The 21717-nt window shown below is 33.6% G+C and overlaps 3 protein-coding genes across 3 annotated transcripts; 1 reads left to right on the top strand and 2 right to left on the bottom strand.

The window, feature by feature from the left end:
* Nucleotides 1-113: 113 nt before the first annotated feature.
* On the bottom strand, nucleotides 114-3082 carry LOC120192171 (pre-mRNA cleavage factor Im 25 kDa subunit 2). The gene is made up of 7 exons (XM_039195003.1): nucleotides 2878-3082; nucleotides 2359-2404; nucleotides 1129-1222; nucleotides 920-993; nucleotides 696-782; nucleotides 506-616; nucleotides 114-411 (listed from the first exon to the last, which is right to left on the bottom strand). The coding sequence occupies exons 1-7, from the start codon at nucleotides 2994-2996 to the stop codon at nucleotides 340-342; spliced, it is 603 nt and encodes a 200-aa protein (XP_039050934.1). The 5' UTR covers nucleotides 2997-3082; the 3' UTR covers nucleotides 114-339.
* An 8974-nt stretch (nucleotides 3083-12056) lies between these two features.
* Nucleotides 12057-13833, top strand: LOC120191858 (protein phosphatase inhibitor 2-like). The gene is made up of 4 exons (XM_039194746.1): nucleotides 12057-12102; nucleotides 12792-12907; nucleotides 13078-13254; nucleotides 13676-13833. The coding sequence occupies exons 1-4, from the start codon at nucleotides 12098-12100 to the stop codon at nucleotides 13831-13833; spliced, it is 456 nt and encodes a 151-aa protein (XP_039050677.1). The 5' UTR covers nucleotides 12057-12097.
* A 4323-nt stretch (nucleotides 13834-18156) lies between these two features.
* LOC120191806 (berberine bridge enzyme-like 18) lies at nucleotides 18157-19764 on the bottom strand. The gene has a single exon (XM_039194714.1). The coding sequence runs from the start codon at nucleotides 19762-19764 to the stop codon at nucleotides 18157-18159; it is 1608 nt and encodes a 535-aa protein (XP_039050645.1).
* Between the last annotated feature and the right edge of the window lie 1953 nt (nucleotides 19765-21717).

The raw sequence follows: 21717 nt of genomic DNA, 5'->3' as shown, positions 1-21717 counted from the left end.
AAAACCACACAACCATAGCTTGTTAAGCATTCGTAAAGCGTATTAAACCATTAAATTAAACCATCTAAGTTGGTACACTACAACCCATAAAATAGTTTTGCCCAAATGGTACGTAAACAAAGTACGTGAGTTTACCATACGTTATATTCTCAGTCAATCAACTTATGAAACATAAGTAATGTAAAAGTCTCAATGAACCATAAAGAAAAAGTAATGCAGAAGTCTCGTTATATACTGTCACGTACAGGCTATAGCTCTTGAACCCAAACCGATATCTTCCCATGTAGCAGCCAGAAAGCAAGCAGAAAGATTCGCAATTTTTTACATCCCATGCCAAGATCATGTACTGATCATATTGAATTGGAATCTAGAAAGCTGCTGGGGAATGGTTGATATGACTGGCCCATATCTCTGTTCAACATTTTAAATGTGGCTTGTTAGAAGGAAGAATCAGAAGAGCAACAAAGCTTATCATTTTTCCTATAAAGTAGGGTATACTCCTAACCTGCACATTATCATAGAGCTCAAACAACGGTACAGCAAGTAATTTCAAATTCTTCGGTACTGCAAAGTACTCTTTCTCAGACAAGTGAACGAGGAAGAGCTTCTTGCACTCCTGCAATATTAATGATATATGAGGAAGTTAAAGAAAGCCTGGCATAGCTCATAAGTAGACACATGAAGTTGTGGATTACCTTGGGTTTTGTGATGTGGGGAGGGCAATATGGATACATCATCGTCTCAAAATTGGGCCTCCACCAGATGGCCACGGCCTCACCGATCTACAGCAAGTAACAAGTAACAAAGTTGAGCATTAAAAGAAATTGTTTCCAAACTATATCGCTGCAATGTTCAAAGGTAAGTGTGAGGAAAAACCTGCCCTCCTCACCCTGGTGAGATAATTACTACAAATCTATACCTGCCAGTCTGGCACAAGAGCAGGTGAATTAGCTCCAAGCTTGCTCGTCAGCTTCCTCTTCAAGCCCTCAATCTCTGAAGTCAAAAAAGGATGACCATAGGTGTTATGATCAACACGGAGTTTCCACAATAGCACACCAGAAACGACGTATGGTGAGAAGATGACGGTATGATGTACAAGGAAAAAAGTAAAAAAAAATAAGACGATACCATTTTCTCCGGGCTTCAGTCGCCCACCAGGAAGTTTGCAAAAAGTATTCCCAATTTGCAGAAGAAGAATATGAGGATGATTATGTTCTTGGACCTGCATGAGAAAATGGAAAATGGAAAATGAAATAGAAGAACAAGCATTAAAAGGATCTCTTAGAATCCTCGTTTGCTGTAAACACTGGATGATAATACCAATCGGTATGTTACAGGTAAAGGAGAAAGTAGCAAAAGTACAACATAAACTCATAATGGCAAAAAAAGACCACTAATTCTTTAAGATATTATCATAGTCAACAAAAAACATTTAAAAATTTTGAGCCTCTAAAAAGGAATTCATCATGAAATATGATGACATTCCTCTTTTTCTTGATGCATAATCTCCTCTTTACATATGCAAAACATAGTTGTAAATTTCTGCCAGATTGACTAGTGGTCAGACATAAACACTTTTATAAGCTATAGACCTTTGTGATATAGAAACCTCCCATTCTATGAAAAACAAAATTCAGCAATGGGCCAGATATACTGACCACTGATGCTTAAGCATGAATCAAGCTGTGATACTGATTACTGGATCAGAATTAATAAAAACGACAAGCTGATATACAAGAACATGCTTCTTCCTTCTTGGCTAAAGGACTAATACCCTTACAAATGAACGAGTAACAGCCTAAAATTGAAAAGTAAGAATTAGAGGCCTTCTAACACATTTGAATGACCTTTTCTTCCAAGTGGAACAACTTATCAGTAACCGAATATGGGACAAATAAGCCTTTAGATGTTTACATCTACAAATATAGTAGTTCCAAAGTCCTAGAGGCCGCAACGTTAAAGTTACTAAGTCATTCATAACATAAAAATTTAAAGGGTATTCTATTTTTTTATAAGAAGAATGATAAAGCACCAAGTCCCCAAAAAACGCATTTATCGTTCCATAATAAAGGCAGATATTGTCGTGACAAAATTAAATAGAACTACGGCATAGCCTTTCCAAAGTTTAAATGCAATGAATATAACTTGTCAACATAAAACAGGTAACAGAGGAGAATCATATAAATAATTCAAAATAAAAGCAATGAAACATGACTGCTCAACTACTGTGCGGAGAAATCTAGGAGTAAAAAGTATTATCATAAATTTTCACAAAAGATAATGAATCATAAAAATTACAATGTAAATTCAATCATAGTATGTTATGGCATGATGCAAATCAGAAGCACAATGACATACCAATAAAATTGCTTCAACGCTTGTCCTCATGCCCTCTTTCATATAACTGCAACTCACAATCAGAAAGCAGCAATTACAAACTTGTGCTTGTATAAAGTCTCTTAGGTTTCAACATGCCAGTTTTCACAGTGAACTTATTACATCCATAATTAATCTTTTAACGGGAACTTTTAGTTTATAATTAGAGCATCAATTTCTTGTTATTTCATCAAAGATCAAACCTTCCCAGAAACAGGGAAAAAGAGAAGTCGACAATCTGCCTAAACCAAAGTTCAAATCTAATGATACATTAATTAGTAATTTTATTTTATTTGATCAATCAGTTCCAAACGAATATCCTTCTGATCAAACCTTATTGATTAAAACATAAATGAATCTCATTCGGAAATTAAAAACAACTTTCTATTGACAATAGGGGAAACCGAAAGGGAAATCGGAGGTTTATTTAGGGTTTTTAAAAAACCCTGCAAAACTTGTAATTGAAGAAGGAAAATAAAAAGGAGGAAGTGATAAAATTACTTGACTTTCATGCGAGCAAGGCGATCGGCGACGGAGGTGTCCTTCTCCATCTTGGGTTCTTTGGTGCCAAAGGTGTAGCTGGAGAGTGGATACGTGTTGACCACCGGTGACGTTACCATCTCTTTCCTCTCGCCGGATTCCCCAAAATAGTATAAATTTATCGAAACCTCTATCTCCGGCGGCAAAATAGACTTCTAATAAAACTGCGAGGAGGCAGCAAAGGTGAAATATTGAACTGTATTAATAAATTTAGGATAAACTACGTCCAATACTACTGATCTTTAAGTTCGGACTCGAAAATGTCACTAACGTTTTAATTTTATCAATTTTAGCATTGACGTTTATGCTTCACTGCAATTATGCCATTCCGCCTTTAATCTGTTAACGGGACAATAACATGGCTTCTAATGTCGTGACGGTGATGACATTGATGATTTTTTAAAAGTTATTTACTCCACATAGGATTGTTGTTGGTATTTGATTGGTACTTTGTGTGATGTAAAATACTAATTTATAACTCTTAATCCTAAATTACCCTATTTGCTTTATTTTATCTTCTCATCAGCAGTATAAGAAATATGAAGAAGTTCGTCGGTATAAGAAGCAGAATAATGGAGCAATCCCTTACATATCTGGTCTATGGGTTGGATATCCGGCTCAACTGAGGACATCATGGTCCAATGATAATCCTGAGAGAAGATTTTTTTGCTACAAAAACTATGGGAGTTTGGTTATACCTGGTTGTCGATTTTTCTGCTGGTTTGATCCTCTAATGACTCTACGAGCACACATTGTTCTTGTGGGATTGTTGAAGAAAATCAAAGCAACTAAAATTAGAAGGAGGAATGAGCGAATTGTTTGGAGTGTTATTTTTATTTTAGGGTTTATATTGGGTTGATACGTAAACCATTGATGTAACTACAATGGTGATAAAATTTTAGGGTGGAATTTGTGATGGTGGTACTTTTGGTTTGTAATGGGACGAAAAATTGAGGATGAAAATTTTAGGATTAATGGGTTGGTGCTTTTTAAAAATGATGGTGCTTGTTAGATGATTTTGTAAAATTAACTGTTGAACTTTGTTGTTAAAAAAACTTGGTGCTTTGATGCTTACAGTTTTTTTACCTTTAAATATCACACTGTGAAACTATGCTTGTTAAAATAACTTGGATGATAAACAAGTTATGGATGTAATTGAAATAAAAAATTCAATTAAAAGATGACATTCAATAACATAAGACAACATGAATGATAAACAAAATAAATGTCATTCAATTAGAGTTGTGGTTGATAATAATCACATGTGTACAAAAACATAAAGTGCACATAAGCACTTAAGTTGAAACGGTATCAACCTATAAAATCCAACAAAATATGAAACAAAATATCAATGTGAATAAACACATGTGTTCAAAAGACCTAGTTCATCAACATAAGTATTCAATCCAAAATATCAACTCCAGTATCTAAGTTCTGAAATCATCTAAATAAAGTAGGAGAATAACAACCTATAACATCCTTGGTCGTTTTGCAAAAATAGTTCCACAGTCTTCTTGGGAAATTTGGGTTATAGTGCTTGACTGGCTTAAATGTTGGTTGCCAATCACATCTTCTTGTGAGGGTGGCATCCATCTAACTGTCATTACAGTTTCTGTTTGTTGGTTGGTTGGATAACATGTGTGGCCTGGAGTAGAAATAAAGACAAATGGACTAGCAACTTGTGATGATGATGGTGCTTATGATGTTGTAGCTTGTGATGATGGTGCTTGTGATGTTGCAGCCTTTGATGATGGTGTGATCCTTGTTGTAGTTCTTCTCCTAACATGTATCCATAAGTGTACCAAAATATGAAAACATAATTGTGATATAAGGTTAAAAAAGAATAAGAAATATATACATGTAGTTTTGTCCTGACGTGTATTGATTCAACCCTTTTTTGGTTAGTTTCCTTTGCTGAGTTGAAATTAGGTCGCCTAAGTGACATATTGCCTCTAATTATCCCTTTGCAGGTCCTCTGGTTGTGTCCTGGTTGACCACACTTGGAGCAGTACATCATCAGACTTTTCTTGCTCATTGTAGCATGAGATTTTGATGGCTCATATGTTTCCTTTCTCCTATTTTTGTTAGGTCTTCCTGGTGGCCTTCTAATTGTTGGTGGTATAACTGTTTCACAAGTGGTGTCAGTTAGCCATTGATTAGGGCCTCTCATGGGTTGAATGAAGTGACTATAAATTTCTCGCTAAATGATTACAAAATAAGAGTTGTGAACATAAGCTTCAGGCCTTTGATTATTTAACACCATTACAAAAACAACATGTATGCATGATATTCCTATCAATGGAATAAATAAAAGTAGTTAAATTAATAAAGTAAATGAGAACAATATTATAGCATAAGACACTTGATACAAACTAAGAACACCCTTCCTTGCAAACAACATACACCCTAACACTGTCAGTTCTTTTGAATCTGATATCAACCTTATTCTTAATCACATACTGCCTGACAGCCTCTTTGAACTTAAACTTATCACCAAAAATCATTCCAACTTTAAACTGTGGTTTTTCCATATCAGTTTCATGGTTAAATTCAAGACATCTATGTTTTCCTCGATCATCAGAGTCAGAGTCAGACTCAGAATCAGATTCATTTTCAGTATACAATGTCTCTACTCCATCAGTTTCATTTTCATCATTCGAAGATGCATCAATATTTCCCTCATCTCTATTGTTTAACCCATTAAAATCTTTTTCAAAATCTACTCCCACATGTACCTAATGTACAGACCCCTCTTCCTCACTCACATCATTTTCACTGTATTCAAAACCACTAATAGAAGAATCAGTGTCATCAGCAACATATTATGTATCTTGTTCAGAGTTTAACTCAGTCTTGAATGTTTCATAAGTTTTATTAGTTTCATGCATTTTAGTTATAACATTTTCATGAGTTTCAGTTGCATTATGATATATGGTTTTAGTGGTTTCGTTCGAAAAGTTTGCTTTATTTTCTTCCAAATACAAATGTATGTGCCTATTCATGGGCATATCTTCTAACATACTAATGATATCACAATTTGTTCTTAATGGCTTAATTGTAAATTTAGGCCCAAATCGTTTCCAAAACAAATGCCATAAACCATAATAACCTAACTCTTCCACAATATCATATATTTCAAGCATTGACATACTATCCACATGGCACATATCAATAAAACTTACCTCATTTCCAGTGTATTTAAAACCAGATGAACTTACCATAAAGCCACCATGGTGCATAACAATTGTGAAATATTCAGATTCTCTACCTGTCAAAACTCCTTAAAAAACAATTAGCATTAAATTTTTACTTTACAATAATGGTGGTCCCCTTACCCTACTTTTAGAAAACTGATAGAAAATATATAAAATCAATAGATGGGCCATCATTAACTTGTAAAAAAACAAAATTTGGGACCATCATTGATGACAATTTTAGAACAATTAATCGACGGTGCCAGAAGGAAAGGACGACCAAGGCGAAAGTGGGAAGACTGCTTGAGATCTGATTTGAGGGATTTAGCCCTTACCGAAGACATGACCTCTGATAGGAAAATATGGAGGCTAAAGACTAGGGTAGTCGAGTAGTGTGGGTCACATCTATAGGGTGTATCATCTCTGTCTTCTTTTAATGTTTTTGTAGTATTTTCCATGACTTATACTTTTTATACGTTTCTGTTATTGGTATTTATGAAGGATTAGAACTGGGCTTGCTAACGTTGACTTCTGTGTATCATTCTCTTTATGTTTCCTCTTTTAAATTTAGCCGGATCTTATGTTTCTGTCTATATGCAGAGATTCTTTCGCAGGGATTATTATGCAGGGATTAATTCCCGTTACAGACGCACATATGGTTTTAATGACTGCATATGAATACTGTTTAGCTATGTATTTATGTATTTATTTATACATGCATTGCATTTTATCTAAATTTTTAATTTTTCTGACTGCCGGAGGTCTTCCACGGAAGCTACTCTCAACCTGGCGTTGGGGGTAGCCTACTACCCTACCTCCCCCTTACCCCATACATATGGGAATTGGGTTTTGTTGTTGTTGTTGTTGTATGGATAAACTATTCATTCAATACAGTCATATGCAACAACTTTATATTCATGTGGGAAAACAACAACAATCATATTTAGATTGTATAAAACGCTAAAAACCCAACAAAAAACCTCGGAATACCAAAAATCATCCCAACAAAAAACCCCATAATTATCATATTATATCACAAATCTATAAAAAAAACCTAAGAAAGAAAACCCGATTTAAGTTACATAATTAACGAAGAAAACAACAAATACTTAGAGATAGAGTGTTTTCATAAAAAAAACCTAAAAGTATTTCGAACAAATCTTAAAAAACATTTGATTTTCAAACGCCATTACCATATTTCATGCTCACCATTCCTTTAGATCGCAGGAATCGTTTCTCCATTTTGCTTTTGCAGTTAAAGATGAAATGAACGAAATCTTTTTCAGTGATAGAGAATTTTTAGACTTTTTCAACTTTTGGTTCCTTCATCTGGTGGGTGGTATTTGGAAAACCATTTCAACGTTTTAATTTTGTTTTGGAATACTAATGAATAGTTTAATGGGTTTCGTAAATAATAAAACCCTAAATTATAAAACTACACCATTTTAGGAATAAAAATAGTCATTTAAAAAACTATGTTGTTTTAATAAATAAAAAATCGTTCATGTCATCACCGTCACGGCATTGGAACGCCATGTCATCATCCCTTTAACGAATTAACAGCGGAGTGGCATAATTGCAATGAAACATAAATGTTCGTGCTAAAATTGACAAAATTGAAACGTTAGTGTCATTTTCGAACTCGATCTTAAAGATAAGTGATATTTGACATAGTTTACCCATAATTTTATTTTAAATATCTGATTTATATGATGGTTAAAAAAATCATCAATCATTCAAAAAATTTATTTTAGAATTAAAAATTATTATTATTATTAAAAGAAAACCCTAAAAATCTAAAACATCAACTTCGTCGCCGACTATCCTTGTCACCGTTATTATCAATGATCATCTATCCATCCACTGTCAAAAAAAATTCTGAAAAAAAGAATAAATTTCGTTGATAAATTTAATTTAAAAAATGTATATCCCATCCAACAAAATTGTAGCATGACCCTTGTAGCGTGTTTTTGGACTCAATTCGTGTTTGATTTCTCTCATATATGGATTCTATGCATTTTATCTATGTCCATAGCTGATCCGAAAACATACTACACATAGCCAAACTGGTATTTAAAAATAAGAAATTGTCCATATAATGAATTACAAAAAATAAATATACAAGTCTAGTTTTTTAAGTGATGGTTTCAGCTGAAATTCCTTATGTTTATAGGATTTCAAGAGGCATCGTTAATCATACATGAGCAAGAAAATGATTCAGAAAGTTCCCCAGCTGTTTACCAAAATGAATTTGTTTTCCTTAACAATTGTAGGATTTATCGATGATGAACTTATAGGTTTACAATCTTTTGCGAAAGTGGATGTACTTTCAGTGATAATGCATAAAGTAACAAATCTCATCACATTTAATTATGATGAATTTGAAAGATCCATAATGGAAAAAACCTCATAATGAGCTCTTGGAAACCTCAGACGAGACCCGTTGCTGATGATAGAGACTAGTAGTAGTAGCCCCCAAGAGATATGAATACAATGGTTAAAAAGCTCATATTAAGCTTAGGTACAATGGAAGGGGTAAAGGTGAAAGGACAGGTGACTTTACGTTAACCATTTTCACTTTCTGAGGGTTGGCAGTTGAGATGAGCATTCACAGCCATTGACATTTCCAATCATATGTACAATTTATTCAATGCTTTGGTCCCTTAAAACACCACTAACCTCTCCTCGGAAATGACAGGTGACACGTTCAATCAATCTTGGCTAAGAAACCCTATTTGCCTTCCAGCGTTTTACCACCAAAATTATCTCACAAAATATGGAAATCTTGCTGGATTTCATTAACATATGCCGACTTAAAAACTTCATATCCTATAGATTTTGGCCTAATAATGATTACAATATGGACATTCATGTCATTCTAACAGGTTGCCTGTTGTCCATTATATATAGACTTGAAACCTGGAAATCCAATTCAGAAGATCCATTTCCATTTGGCAGTCCTTTCAGAGCATGAGAACTCTTAGTTATTTTCTTCTGGTTTTCGCAATTATGCTGACAACAACCCATCTTTCTAGTTGTCGGCAACTGTTCACTTGGGCTTCCTACCGGGAAACACACCATTCTTCTGCAACTTCTCTCACTGTTTCTGGGAACCAGAGAAAGTACACGCCGGCTCACGACGTATCACATCAAGTCGTCCCCGGTGGACCAAATCCACTGCACAACTGATACCATTTTCTGTTTATGTTGTTTCATATGCAAAAGCTTTTTCTTTTCCAGGAATGTATGTGGTTCTTGGCAAGAAAGAATGGAAGCAGTTTCTTTCTTTCCTGGAACCAAATATGATCTTTTCCATTAGTTCCTCTCATGTATTGTTGACAAGCATGTTTCAATGTTAGGTGAAATGAAAATAAGCATGCATAGGGAAGTTAAATAATTGGATTATGAGACGATAAGACTGCATTTATAGTTGGCTGTTCACTATGTCAGGTGTACAGAAATCATTTGTGTCAATGCATTATCAGTAACATATTGTTTTGTCAGCATTTTATATTATTATTAATATTTAGGTTTGATCATTTTATATGGGAATAAATTTATTTTTTTTAAGAAAAAATCAATAATTTTATTCAAAATATGAAATATCTTACATTACAATAAATATTTACAATTATAATTATTAATTAAGCATATAATTTGAACAATTTCCTATGATTATTGAAATAAAACTAGCAACTTAAGATCACATAAAGACAATACAAGGAAATATTAAAATATAACAAAGTAAACTCGAACAAATATAGATATAAACAAATCTGATCGCATAGACAAACAAGCCATAAAAAAGGATCAAGCTATTGAAAGACCACCGACAAACTGCAAATCAGAATTGAATGACGTGAAAAGCTATCCACGAAAGGATAACGGATATCCAAATCCAATCCGAGGGTCCAAAGTAGGGAATATCAATAATATAATAAATAAGTGACATCTTGATCAGTTGTTGCGATGTCAAATCAACCCTTAGAAAAATATAAGTGAAAACAACGACCAAACGATCGAAAAATGTGCCAAAAGACAGAAGAAAACGTGTCATAAAAGGAGATGAAAACGTATCATACAAGCAAACTTATTGAAAAGAAAATATAAAAGAAAACAAATATGTAATATAAGAAAATAAAAGAACAATAAAGAATACTGACAGTCGGCAACCAACATTAAAGTTGGTGATTCCACTAATCAATAAAGACAAAAAGAAAAAAAAATGAACGGTTTACCGATGAGAGAAAACTATGATATATGTATAATCTTTTAAAATGTTTGATATAATATATGAATTATGACTTTATATAATAAAATAAATTTATTCAGTTTGTATAAATGTAATTTTGATGTGATCCAATTTTCATAAATTGTTATTAAAATTTTCAAATATAGAATCATTTCGAGCTAGTTGTATGTCCTTAAACTATAACCTTCATTTTAAATTGATCTTTAAATTTAAAAAAAAAATTAATTTCATCATCAAACTATGACTTTCATTCTAAATTAGTCCTTAAACTTTTGAAAATTCTATTTTCATCCTTAAACTATGACCCTCTTTATAAATTGGTCCCCAAACTTTTAAATATTTCAATTTCATTTTCAAAATCATGCAAATATGTAACTAATTTCAATCATAATTTAACCTAATTTTTTTCAAACATATAATAATATAACTTGGCCTAATGATTTTATTAACAAGTGATGTGATTAGTATATAAGTATAGTTTGGGATGAAATTTGAATGTCTAAAAAGTTTAGGGGCTAATTTAGAATGAACACCATAGTTTGGGGATGAAATTAAAATGTTCAAAGTTTGAGGACTAATTTAGAATGATAGTCATACTTTAGGGATGAAATTAGAACATTTAAAAGTTTAGGGGTCAATTTAAGTTGAGGGTCATACTTTGAGGACATATGGTGTAGTTGACTCAATCATTTTACATGGTACCATATTGCAAATATAAATAGGGATGGCAATTAAACTCGAAATCAATAAATTTTGACCTGACCTAATCCGATAGTCATATTTAAAAAAAAATGGATTCGGGTCGGGTCAGATTTTATAAAGGTGTAAGGTCAATTAGGTTAAGGTGGAGGGTGAAAAAACTCCAATCCGACCCGAGATGAGGGTAATAGTGTAATGTTTTCAAATAAATTTATAGATAATTGTTATAACGCTCCCTCTCTTTATTATTATTTTAATTAAGTCCTTATTTTATATCGGATTATATTGGATTTATATTCTAAAAATTTGGGTCGGGTCGGGATTGGGTGGAAGATATATATATTTTTCGATCGGGTTGGGTTGACCAAAAACCCGACCCAACCCGACCCATTATCATCACTAAATACAAATAATTATATTAATTTAATATATTTACTTTTTAAATATATATATAATTGAATCAGAATAAAGTTTTATGTATATAATTTAATAAAAAAATAAAATTTTATGAGTAAAATTACAATAAATCAAAGTTTATGAATCACAATACACCTTAAATCAAAATTTATGAATAAATTTAATATTTATCTCTTTTATATCAAATTTCAAATATATAATAAATACAGGGACCGAGAGTAGAATTAGACCTATATTTGAAGTTTATTTGAGGTGGCAAGATGTGCGGGAGTCGTTAAAGGCTGAATTCACATTGCATCCGAATTAAACTCAACCGTTAATTGCAATTCACATATCATCTTTCTCGCGGGAGCGATCCAAAGGTACAGATTTCTCATGCAATTGAAATTTTCATTCAATGAATTGGATTTGTTATTTGTATATCGTTCAGTCAATGTATAAGGCGTCATCTTCTTTTATTCTGATTCTAGGTTTGATTTTGTGATTGGGGCGAGTAATCAATGCTTCCATTTCATTTTGTTTCTGGTATCTGCATAATTCTTTTGATATGTGATTCTTATAATGTTTAAATGCATCAGGTTTATTCGAAGCTTGCTTTTGGCACTAAGGAGTTTTCCGGATGAAGTAATTCTAATATCTTACCGTATTCTTCCCTTCCCTTTTTCTTTTTCTTCTGGAAGGAGATGGATTTTGCGGTTAACTTGTTCATATTTGAATTTTCTTTTTATTTTTATTAATATCATGTGATATGAATTTATGCTATACTTGATGCATTTTCTTGTATTGCTAAACAAGCTCAATGTCTCTGGCTCCAATTGTTCATCCGTAGTTTGCCTATTTAGGTTTCATCTTAGCAGTTGTAAATGTCGCTTTATTTTGTGTATTGATCATGCAGATTCTTCATTTTTAAGAAAGGATGGATTGTCCAATCACTTAGGATCATATTAGTTAATGGTTTGATGATGTAACACTAGATGAGCCTATTGCCCTAGAAGAAAAAAGGGGTAGAAAATCTACACATTTTAGTGTTACGCATCTGTTGTGCCAAGTGACAAAGCATAATGTAGATGTGACCCTTTAATGAGGAAGGTTACGTTAACTTCTTTGATTAGGCTATGGCTGTGTTCCAGTTTCGTGACTCAACTAGTCAAGTATTAACTGTTTTTGTACTATATTCGCATTTTGCATCATACTTGTTCGTTTTCCTGCTTCCACTTTCATTTCAATACAGATTTTTCTGCTGAAGAAATGTTTATAGTTATATATATAGTTCCCAGTTGTGCTTTGTATCTAATAATTCATTTTTGGGGTAGCAGTAGACGTGTAAGATGGAATGAGGAAAAGCTTCAGGAAATTGAATCAAATAAACCTGTACGGCAGAAAATAACTGAACCCAAGACGCCATACCACCCTATGATTAATGACGATGGTATACTCATGTACCCTTCTGATGATGCCTGTTATATTATTTTTGGTACACGTTTTCATGTTAGATAATGTTATTCTAGTTTTGCTTTCACTTTTTTCTGCATTAGTTGAGGGCATTTCCCCTGAAAATTGAATTGCATTTCTCACCATAAAATCTGATTTGGTTTGCAGGGTCTTTATCTCCTGTTGGAAAATGTTTCAATGATTGTATCAATGATGCTTTGGATGCAAAGGAATCATGCTTTTCTTTGAAGGATGCGGATTCACCTAGTAGAAAAACAACTGGGTGCTCAGGTGGCTGGACATCGTCTGCCGATGAAGCTGATGCTATTGCTATGGATAACGAAGGTCTCCTTACATTGCTTTTATGTTTCCTTTTTTTTTCTTCATAGAATATTGAGAAATGTTTTACTTTCCCTTAAGTTGGTTAGTATCTTTTAAGTGATTTAAAATCTCTCAGTCAATATAATATGAGGTTTGCTCTAGCAGGCAGCCTTTTGATGGGTAAAGCCCTTGTTTTTCCTGGTGAAATTTATCATCACAAGAAATTTTTTTCTTCATTTGAGAAAATCAAAACTACGAAAATAAATGACATGTCTACGTTACATTGGTCCAAAGGAATGAAGATACACCTCTTTTCACCACTCTCCACCATCCAAATTTGTCTTAGATCTTTAAGGTCATCACTAGTTTACAGTTTATTATCTTGTCTCTATCTTTGATTGATGGGTTGCAGACTCTGTTCCACTTTTATCATATTCTTAAACAGATCGCAGTGGTAAGAGTTTTCAGGAGCAACGAAAAGCACACTATGATGAGTATTTCAAGATTAATGAACTAAGACGCAAGTGTTCTTTCCTGGAGGAAGAAGATGATGGTGTTGAGGGTGATTCATCTTCATCTAAGACGTTGGCAAAGCACACTTAGCCCTGAATGTCTTCTGCACTGCCAGCTAATGGATGGAAGAAGTCCACCGACCAGTCCGAGGCTTAAACCCGACTCTTTGGACACCCCCATTGTGGTATTTTGAAGCCTTTTTTTTTCATTTGAGTTTACTTGTGTATAATTTCGCCTAACTTGGCACGTTCTTGAGAAATGTACGTAGCGGCCCCGAACTTTTATTCTTTGGCAAATAATCAAATCTTACTCTATTGTACCACAAATAAACAAACTTGAATAAATGGGACGAAGAAAGAAAGGCTCATGCCTGTAAGGTCAGGTATGAAAACGTTATAAAACCTCTCTTTAGCTAAAAGAGAAGGAATCCCTCAATTAATTCTAGGGTAAACTACGAATTTAGTCACTCACTTATTCCCGCAATTTCATTTTGGTTCTTCAACTACTTTTTTAAATATATCTAATGTTACGTTTTTGTTCTATTTTGATTTTATTTTAGTCACAAACAGTTAAAAAATAAATAGAACTGTTGATGTATTTTTTTTATTTATTTAATAATGACGTGATATTAATTTTAAGTAACTCGAGTAATTCTATTTATTTTTTAAAGGTGAATGATCAAAACGAAACCCAAATATAATGTTAGGTATAATTTTGAGGAAAAGAATAGTTCAGTGATTAAAACGAAAGGCTAAAATAAATAAATGATTAAATACATAGTTTACTCTTAATCCTTTAGCGGCTTTAGTCAAATGACGTGATAATGCTTCATTGATCAAAATTGAGATAACTATGATTATAAAATAATAATTTAAATATTTATTTTGATAAAAAGTAATTTAAATATGGGTAAATTATATTGATGATTCCTTATGTTTTTTTATCTGTTTGATTTGGTCATCGATTCAAAAAAAAATGTTTGGTTTTAGTCTCGTACGTTATCGGTTCAATATATTTTAGTTCTTAAGTCGCTCACTCCTATTAATCTAAGGTTTAATGCAAAAATAAGTGTCTAAACTATATCCTAATTTAACTTTAGGTGCTTAAAGAATATTTCGTTAAAAATAAATGTTTAACGCCTTTATTATACTTTTAGATGTCTATGCAGTAATGATCGTTAAAAAATCTTTAAGTGTTACGTATCATGTTTATATTTTTATGAAATTTTTATTTTTTTAAATTAACTTAAAATTATTATTATTTTAAAAAAATCCAAATGTTTTAGAAATATCAAAAAGGCCATAAGATTCCTAAATCCAAATCATCCAACTCCTTTGTTGACTGACATTGCCGCTGTCGCTAGCCGTATACTCACTAATCATCCCTTTCTATGAGGTCAAAAATCCCAACAAATCCTCTTGTTTCTGCCATCTCCGCCACTTCCATTAGATATATTTTTACACGTTTTTATTGGTATGGTTTTTTATTGAACAATTTTATCCAAAAATCACCCAAATAAGCATAAGTCGCTTCCTGTAGAGTTTTCCTTTATTGAGTGCGATGCCACATGTGCAAAGTGCATTATGTAAAACACGCTTTATTGTCATGTAGTATGAATGAGTGTTAGATCGATAAATATTGATACAATGATACTATTTTGATATTTAATTATTTTTAGAGTGATTTTTGGATAAAATAATTTTCTTATTGTTGTCATGATCATTCTTTGATGCATTGAAAATGGGAATTAAAAGCACTCTATTTGTAAAAAATTTCACTCGCGTCAATGTTTTGGACTAGTATTCCTCTTGAAAAATGTATGAAAATCTCATTTCTTTTTCTTGGTTATTTTGGGTGGTTACGAGCGGGGATTTGTGATCTCATGAGAAAAGATGATTGATGGGTATGCGACCGACGACGGCGGTAGCGATAATGGTGACCGATAAAGGAGTTGGATGATATGGGTTTAGAAATCTTACGGTTCTTTTTGATATTTTTGAAACATTTGGGGTTTTTTTAATAATAATAATAATAATAATATTTTAAAGTTAATTTTAAAAAATAAAAATTTCAAAAAAAATATAAACGTGACACGTGTCATTTGACGGTTTTTTTACGATCGTTACTGTATAGACACCTAAAAGTATAATAGAAAAAACGTTTAAGCATCTATTTTTAACTTAAAATTCTTTAGGCATATAAAGTTAACATATAGTATAGTTTGGAAATTTATCTTTGTATTAGGTCTTAACCTAATAATAAAAGTTGGACTTAGCATTTAGACTTGATGCAAAAATAAGTCTTCAAACTATATCTAAAGTTAACTTTAGGTGCCTAAAAAAAGTTTCGTTAAAAATAAGTACCTAGCGTTTCAGGTATTACACTTTTAGGTGTCTACCGTTCAATTCAGCCGTTAAGTGACACGTGTCAGGCTTATTAAAATTTTGAAATTTTATATGCCTAACACGTGTCACTTTTCTGTCGAATTTAACGAAGTTAACGGTCTAGACACATAAAAGTGTAACGTTGGAAACGTTATATACCTATTTTTAACGAAAAGTTATTTGGGCACATAAAGTTAACTTTATGTATAATTTAGACACTTACTTTTACATTAATCCTAGCATTTTAAAAATAAAATAAATGATACTTAAAAGCCATTTTTTCTAATATAAAACATAAAGGAGTAGTGATAAAACATGTCTAGTTAATCAATGTTTTCGAATCCTACCACCCCTGGCTGAAGTTGGGCAGCTGTCATACCAAGGTTGACCATCCATCTGCATGGATCTATCTCTTCCTCAGGTGGCTCGGTCAGTGAAACTCTGATTGTGTCGCCTAAACCATCAACTGTGGCTCGGTGAGTGAAAATCACAATAGCTGTGGAGCAGTGCAGGACCACAACATGAAAACTTTTATGGCAATTGCTTCCATTGACCATGTTAGTATGTTATATGTATACTGTGAAGCTACCTGAAGGACAATGCCAATCGCAGATTTGATCCTCACCTTCTCCAGCTTCAGTGACTCCCAGATGTAGCGGAAAATCCCAGCCATGAACATAAATTTCAGCGATGAGCAGCCGGTATGCCGGGACCATGACAACTGGATTGCTTGCCTTCATTGAGAAGACGGAATTATGGTACTTCAACTTTCTACATATCCTAGCAAACTCGAATGCAGGTTCAACGTGTTAATGAGATAACGAGAGTTAACAGTCGAGGGATCAAAATGTAATAAATCGATAACGTAAGATATCAGAATCAAACTTTTTTGAACCTGACTAAAATCGAACAAACAAAAAATGTAAGGGACCAACAGTGTAGTTTACGCTTTAAATAGTTAAAAATACTAGGTATGGGCCCACAGCCCATGTTATATTTTACTGTTTGCGTTGGCAAATACACTGCTGCTCCCATCTGATGCTAATGCAGCTTTTCTGAGGTTGTTTGTCTTTTTGGATTTTCGAATGCTCATTTCCCCTTCTAAAAAGCTCTTTTCCTGCGGTAAAGTATAAAGCCGAAAATATGGTATGATGAACAAAAACCATACGAAAACTGCGGTAAAGCAATGCTAAAAGTAGTGAATTCTGCAATAAATCATTCACAATGACAGGGATGTCATTCACAATGACAGGGATGTTCATTACTCGAGAAATTCATTGGATCAACCATGGTCTTTACATCGCTTGAAGTTATTCTTGAAATATTTGACACCCCAAATGCTGGCTTGCTCGTGACCTGTGTACGCAATGGAAAGTTGAGCAGATCGAGGATGACAAATGGAACTTGAGAAACACCCTCGCCACCACTTCGAATTCTAATCTGTATACCGTGTTTCTTCGAGCAATGAATTGTTGATTGGATATGGGATATTTATGGTGCTGTTACGATGACAAGGGGGTGTTGGTGTTGTGAACCTGGTGTTTTGAAATCGTAGAAGAGTTTGATGAACCAAGATGAAGGCAATGTAGGAAATTCACATGAGAATCAGCTAATAATACTTGCAGAATTCCTCATCTCTTCTATCAAAATGAAGATGTCCCAGTCACATGGGATATTTATGGTGCTGTTATTTAATTAATAACAAAGTCGGTAACGCCTTTTTTTAGTTGTATATTAAGGGTGTTGCATTGTAGAACTTCTCATATTTACAGCTTAATTTGTTCCATCAACAACAGGTTTAATTTGATAATGCATAACATGTTTATATATTATATATATGAGAAAAAAAACATATGTATACTTGCATGCATACAAGTACGTTAAATTCAACTTTATATATATAATCAAACAGAAATTTGGTGAAATAAATGGTAGAAATCTATGTTACAGAAAATTTATTCTTCTACCCATTCAACTATCATGAAACTGGTTATTTTGCCATGTAATTGGATTGTATATTCACAGTCCTTTAATGATGTCTTTTGTTTCTTGAAGACAATAAAGGAGGGATGCTTTGTTCGTGCCGGAAGAAATTTTGTGGATCAATCATCGTCTTCACACGCACCAACCTATTGAAGTTATTTTTGAAATATTTTCGACCCCAAATGCTTGCTTCTGCATAACTTGTATTACCATTTTCATAGTTTGTTCCAATGTCAAGATCTCTATAATTTATATACGCCTCTCGTGGAGATTTCGAAACGAAAGAAGTCATGTAATCGTAAACTCTTCGAATCCATGTTATGTATCTTTCGGAGTTTACATTGTCATCTTCTTGCCAACCCACATTGTATAAGATCTTTAACAAATTACCAGCTCTATGTGGGAATGGATTTGCAGTCTCGGGGATCTCATCCATTATCCCGCCATAGGCGTAAAATCCGAAAACCGCCGACTCTGCTTCTTCGTCGGTAAGCATAGACCATAAGCCTCTCAATCCCATTTCAGGGATTGGTTTCTTGACGTAGTCGGATTTGGCTTTGTAGTAAGGGCTTGTAAGAGGGCTTTTGAAATTCCTATCAAGCAAGATCTCCAATGGTTCGTTCTGGATTAGGCCGAAGTAACGAATAGAGTCGATCCAACTCATTTCGCTGCAGTCTTGTTTAACCAGTCCAAGCTCCGGGAACCTCTCCTGCATTAATGAAACGAGTCCATTGCTGTCACCCAGAAACAATGAACTAAACGAAGCAATTACTGTTCTGTTCACCCTGTTTAGAGTGACAGATGAGTAGATTCCGTTAGGAAGCTCATGTGCAATGTATTGCCAACGATGAACAAGTTTGATTGCATTTTCTTCGAGGGTTTTGGTAATGGTAAATGCAGTCACCGTTTTCGGAACCGAAACCAAACGTAGCTTCCACGAAAGGACGATCCCGAAGCTGCCCCCGCCGCCTCCTCGAATCGCCCAAAACAGATCTTCCCCCATTGATTTTCTATCGAGAATTCTTTCATTTACATCAATGAGTTGAGCATCGATGATGTTATCGGCGGCAAGACCGTATTTTCGGAACAATAAACCATAACCTCCACCGGTAAAGTATCCACCAGTACCCACAGTGTGGCAAGTACCTGCAGGGAAGGCCAGAGTGCTACTTTTCTCAGCAATCCTATAATAAAGTTCACCGAGGACAGCACCGGATTGAACCAATGCAACTCTATTTTCTACATCAACATCAACCGATCCAAAATTTACCAAGTCTACGATGATGAATGGAACTCGGGATACATAAGAAAGGCCTTCGAAATCATGACCGCCACTCCGGGTTCTAATTTGGAGGCCATGTCTACTGGCGCAATAAATCGTTGCTTGAATATGGGATGTGGTCGATGGTGTCACTATGAACAAAGGTTTCGGCGTATTCGATGCCGAGAACCGAAGGTTTCGGATTGTAGACTCGAAGATAGATGAAAATGTAGATTGGTGAGGGGTGAAGATGACATTAGAAATGGAAGAGGAGTCATTTGAACGAAGGGGAAGACAATGAAGAAAATCTTCATGTGGCGAAGTTGCCAATGACGATGAGAATAGAACAGCTAAAAGAAACGTCAACATCGAAAAGCAATGGGGAGACTTCATTATTTACTTTGTTTAATTTCAAAGATGATTTTGTGGTTAGACATTGGCTTGAGAGGCTTTCTATTTATAGTTTGGTTTATCATTGACAAGGATGTGGATTCAAAGGTTTTACTATGGAAAACAAGGATTTGAATAATTTGTATGGTAAGCTTATCTAGCTCATAGCCTATTGTATGTCCCACAAAAAATAAAAAATAATTTAAATAAAATTATGTTAAAAAATATATTGGTCTAGTTGATATATATTTCTAGATTAAGTTTAAATATATATAATTCTCATTATGTTTTTAAATTAAAAGATGCATATAAATTATGTTAGATAATTTTTTTTTTATTTATATTGGTCCACTTGATATAATTTTTATGTATTTGTCATTGGGTAGTAGTACCATCTGAAATCTCTTTTTGTCAAAAATAGGGGTGTGAAGTGCTTCCCACCAATAACTATTGATAGCGGTAATAATTTAACGGGTAACGGCCATCAACGATAATAGTAGATTATTATTCTCGTTATTATTTCGCTATGGTAAAATAAAAAATAAAACCCTAATTTATGCTAATAATTAAAATTATTCTGTTTTATAGTAAATTGTGTGTATTTAAAAGATGTTCACAGTTATGATATCTACAATAATATCAATTATATACATAATTACGATAAACATAAAACAATAAAAAAATATGATTGTAATAGTAATTTAAATTCCTAGGATATGGTTGGGTGAGGGCGAAATTGGGCAAAAAATCTAGATGGGTGGATTATTTGGCCCAATAGGACAATAGGAAATTTATTTTGGGATCTAGGGCAAATGCTACAGTGCCCATGGAACTCGTCATTCCGGCGTGATGAGTTCCATGGGATATATTTTTTAATGGCCATGTCACATGGGTCCCACAACCCGAATTAATTTAATATATCATAGGGGACTCGTCATGCCGATGTGATGAGTTCCAACAAATAAAATTTTGAATTTGTTGACCGTTGTTGAACGAACAATTTTTTTATAAAAATATCAATGAAACTCGTCACACCGGTGTGACTAAATCCAACGACTATTTTCAATTTCAAAAAACTAGTTGTTTATAGTCTTTGGGTAGAGTAGTGTAAATAGATGTTTGAGTTGTATTGATTTTTCACTTGGAATCAAACATTCTATTGAGTTGTAAATAGATGTTTGAGTTGTATTGATGATGTTCATATTTCGTCGACCAAACTGACTACGCTAAATTTAATTTATTTTATTTCATTTTAGTTTTAACAAAATTATAGTATTAATAATAATTATTTATTTAATTGTATTAAATAATTTATTTTCAAATTGTAGCGAGAAGAACGAATCATTCGTCATCGATGAATGACGAATGAAGAGCCACATGAGCGGATTGTGATATATCTTTCACGATCCGTATTATATAGAGAGACATTTCTTCGCATATTTAAGGTGATGTCGACACTGATATCGGCTTTGATTGAGCGTTGGAGGCCTGAAACATATGCATTTTATTTTCCTTGTGTTGAAGTGACGATAACATTGTAAGATGTCGCATATCAACTTGGCGTTCTGATTAATATTATGTCATTGGTACTTCGCAACACTTATTCTCTAAATGATGTTAATTCAAATTTATTGGGAAATGAAGTTTCAGCCTATGTCATTGATGGGTAGTGGATACGGATGACGTGGTTGGAAAGAGAATTTAGAATAAATGAACAATCAACGGATCAAGATGTGATATATGCAGCTCGAGCATATCTTATGACGTTGATTGGAGGGATTTTACTACCGGATAAATAGGGCAATTTGGTGCACACCTAATATATTTCAGTAATAGAGGATTTAGCTGTATGTCGCCAATATAATTGGGGTTTTGCAATTTTGGCTTTTTTGTATCGTGAACTCTATAAGGGGATCGTAATCGTTAGAGGAAAAAAAAGCGGATGTAGCGGGTTGT

The sequence above is a fragment of the Hibiscus syriacus genome, unplaced genomic scaffold, assembly GCF_006381635.1.
Source record: "Hibiscus syriacus cultivar Baekdansim isolate YM2019G1 unplaced genomic scaffold, ASM638163v2 tig00116971_pilon, whole genome shotgun sequence".
Classification (NCBI taxonomy): domain Eukaryota; kingdom Viridiplantae; phylum Streptophyta; class Magnoliopsida; order Malvales; family Malvaceae; genus Hibiscus; species Hibiscus syriacus.
This window is presented reverse-complemented; position numbering and strand designations above follow the sequence as displayed.

Excerpts from the sequence above, each read along its gene's own strand:
- LOC120192171 (XM_039195003.1), bottom strand. The coding sequence starts at position 2,996 with ATGGTAACGTCACCGGTGGTCAACACGTATCCACTCTCCAGCTACACC. Across the intron at positions 1,223-2,358 it reads GCGTTGAAGCAATTTTATTG|GTCCAAGAACATAATCATCC; the intron begins GTATGTCATTGT and ends TTTCTCATGCAG. Across the intron at positions 617-695 it reads CCCACATCACAAAACCCAAG|GAGTGCAAGAAGCTCTTCCT; the intron begins GTAATCCACAAC and ends TTAATATTGCAG.
- LOC120191858 (XM_039194746.1), top strand. Across the intron at positions 12,908-13,077 it reads CCCTATGATTAATGACGATG|GGTCTTTATCTCCTGTTGGA; the intron begins GTATACTCATGT and ends TTTGGTTTGCAG. Across the intron at positions 13,255-13,675 it reads TATTGCTATGGATAACGAAG|ATCGCAGTGGTAAGAGTTTT; the intron begins GTCTCCTTACAT and ends ATTCTTAAACAG.
- LOC120191806 (XM_039194714.1), bottom strand. The coding sequence starts at position 19,764 with ATGAAGTCTCCCCATTGCTTTTCGATGTTGACGTTTCTTTTAGCTGTT.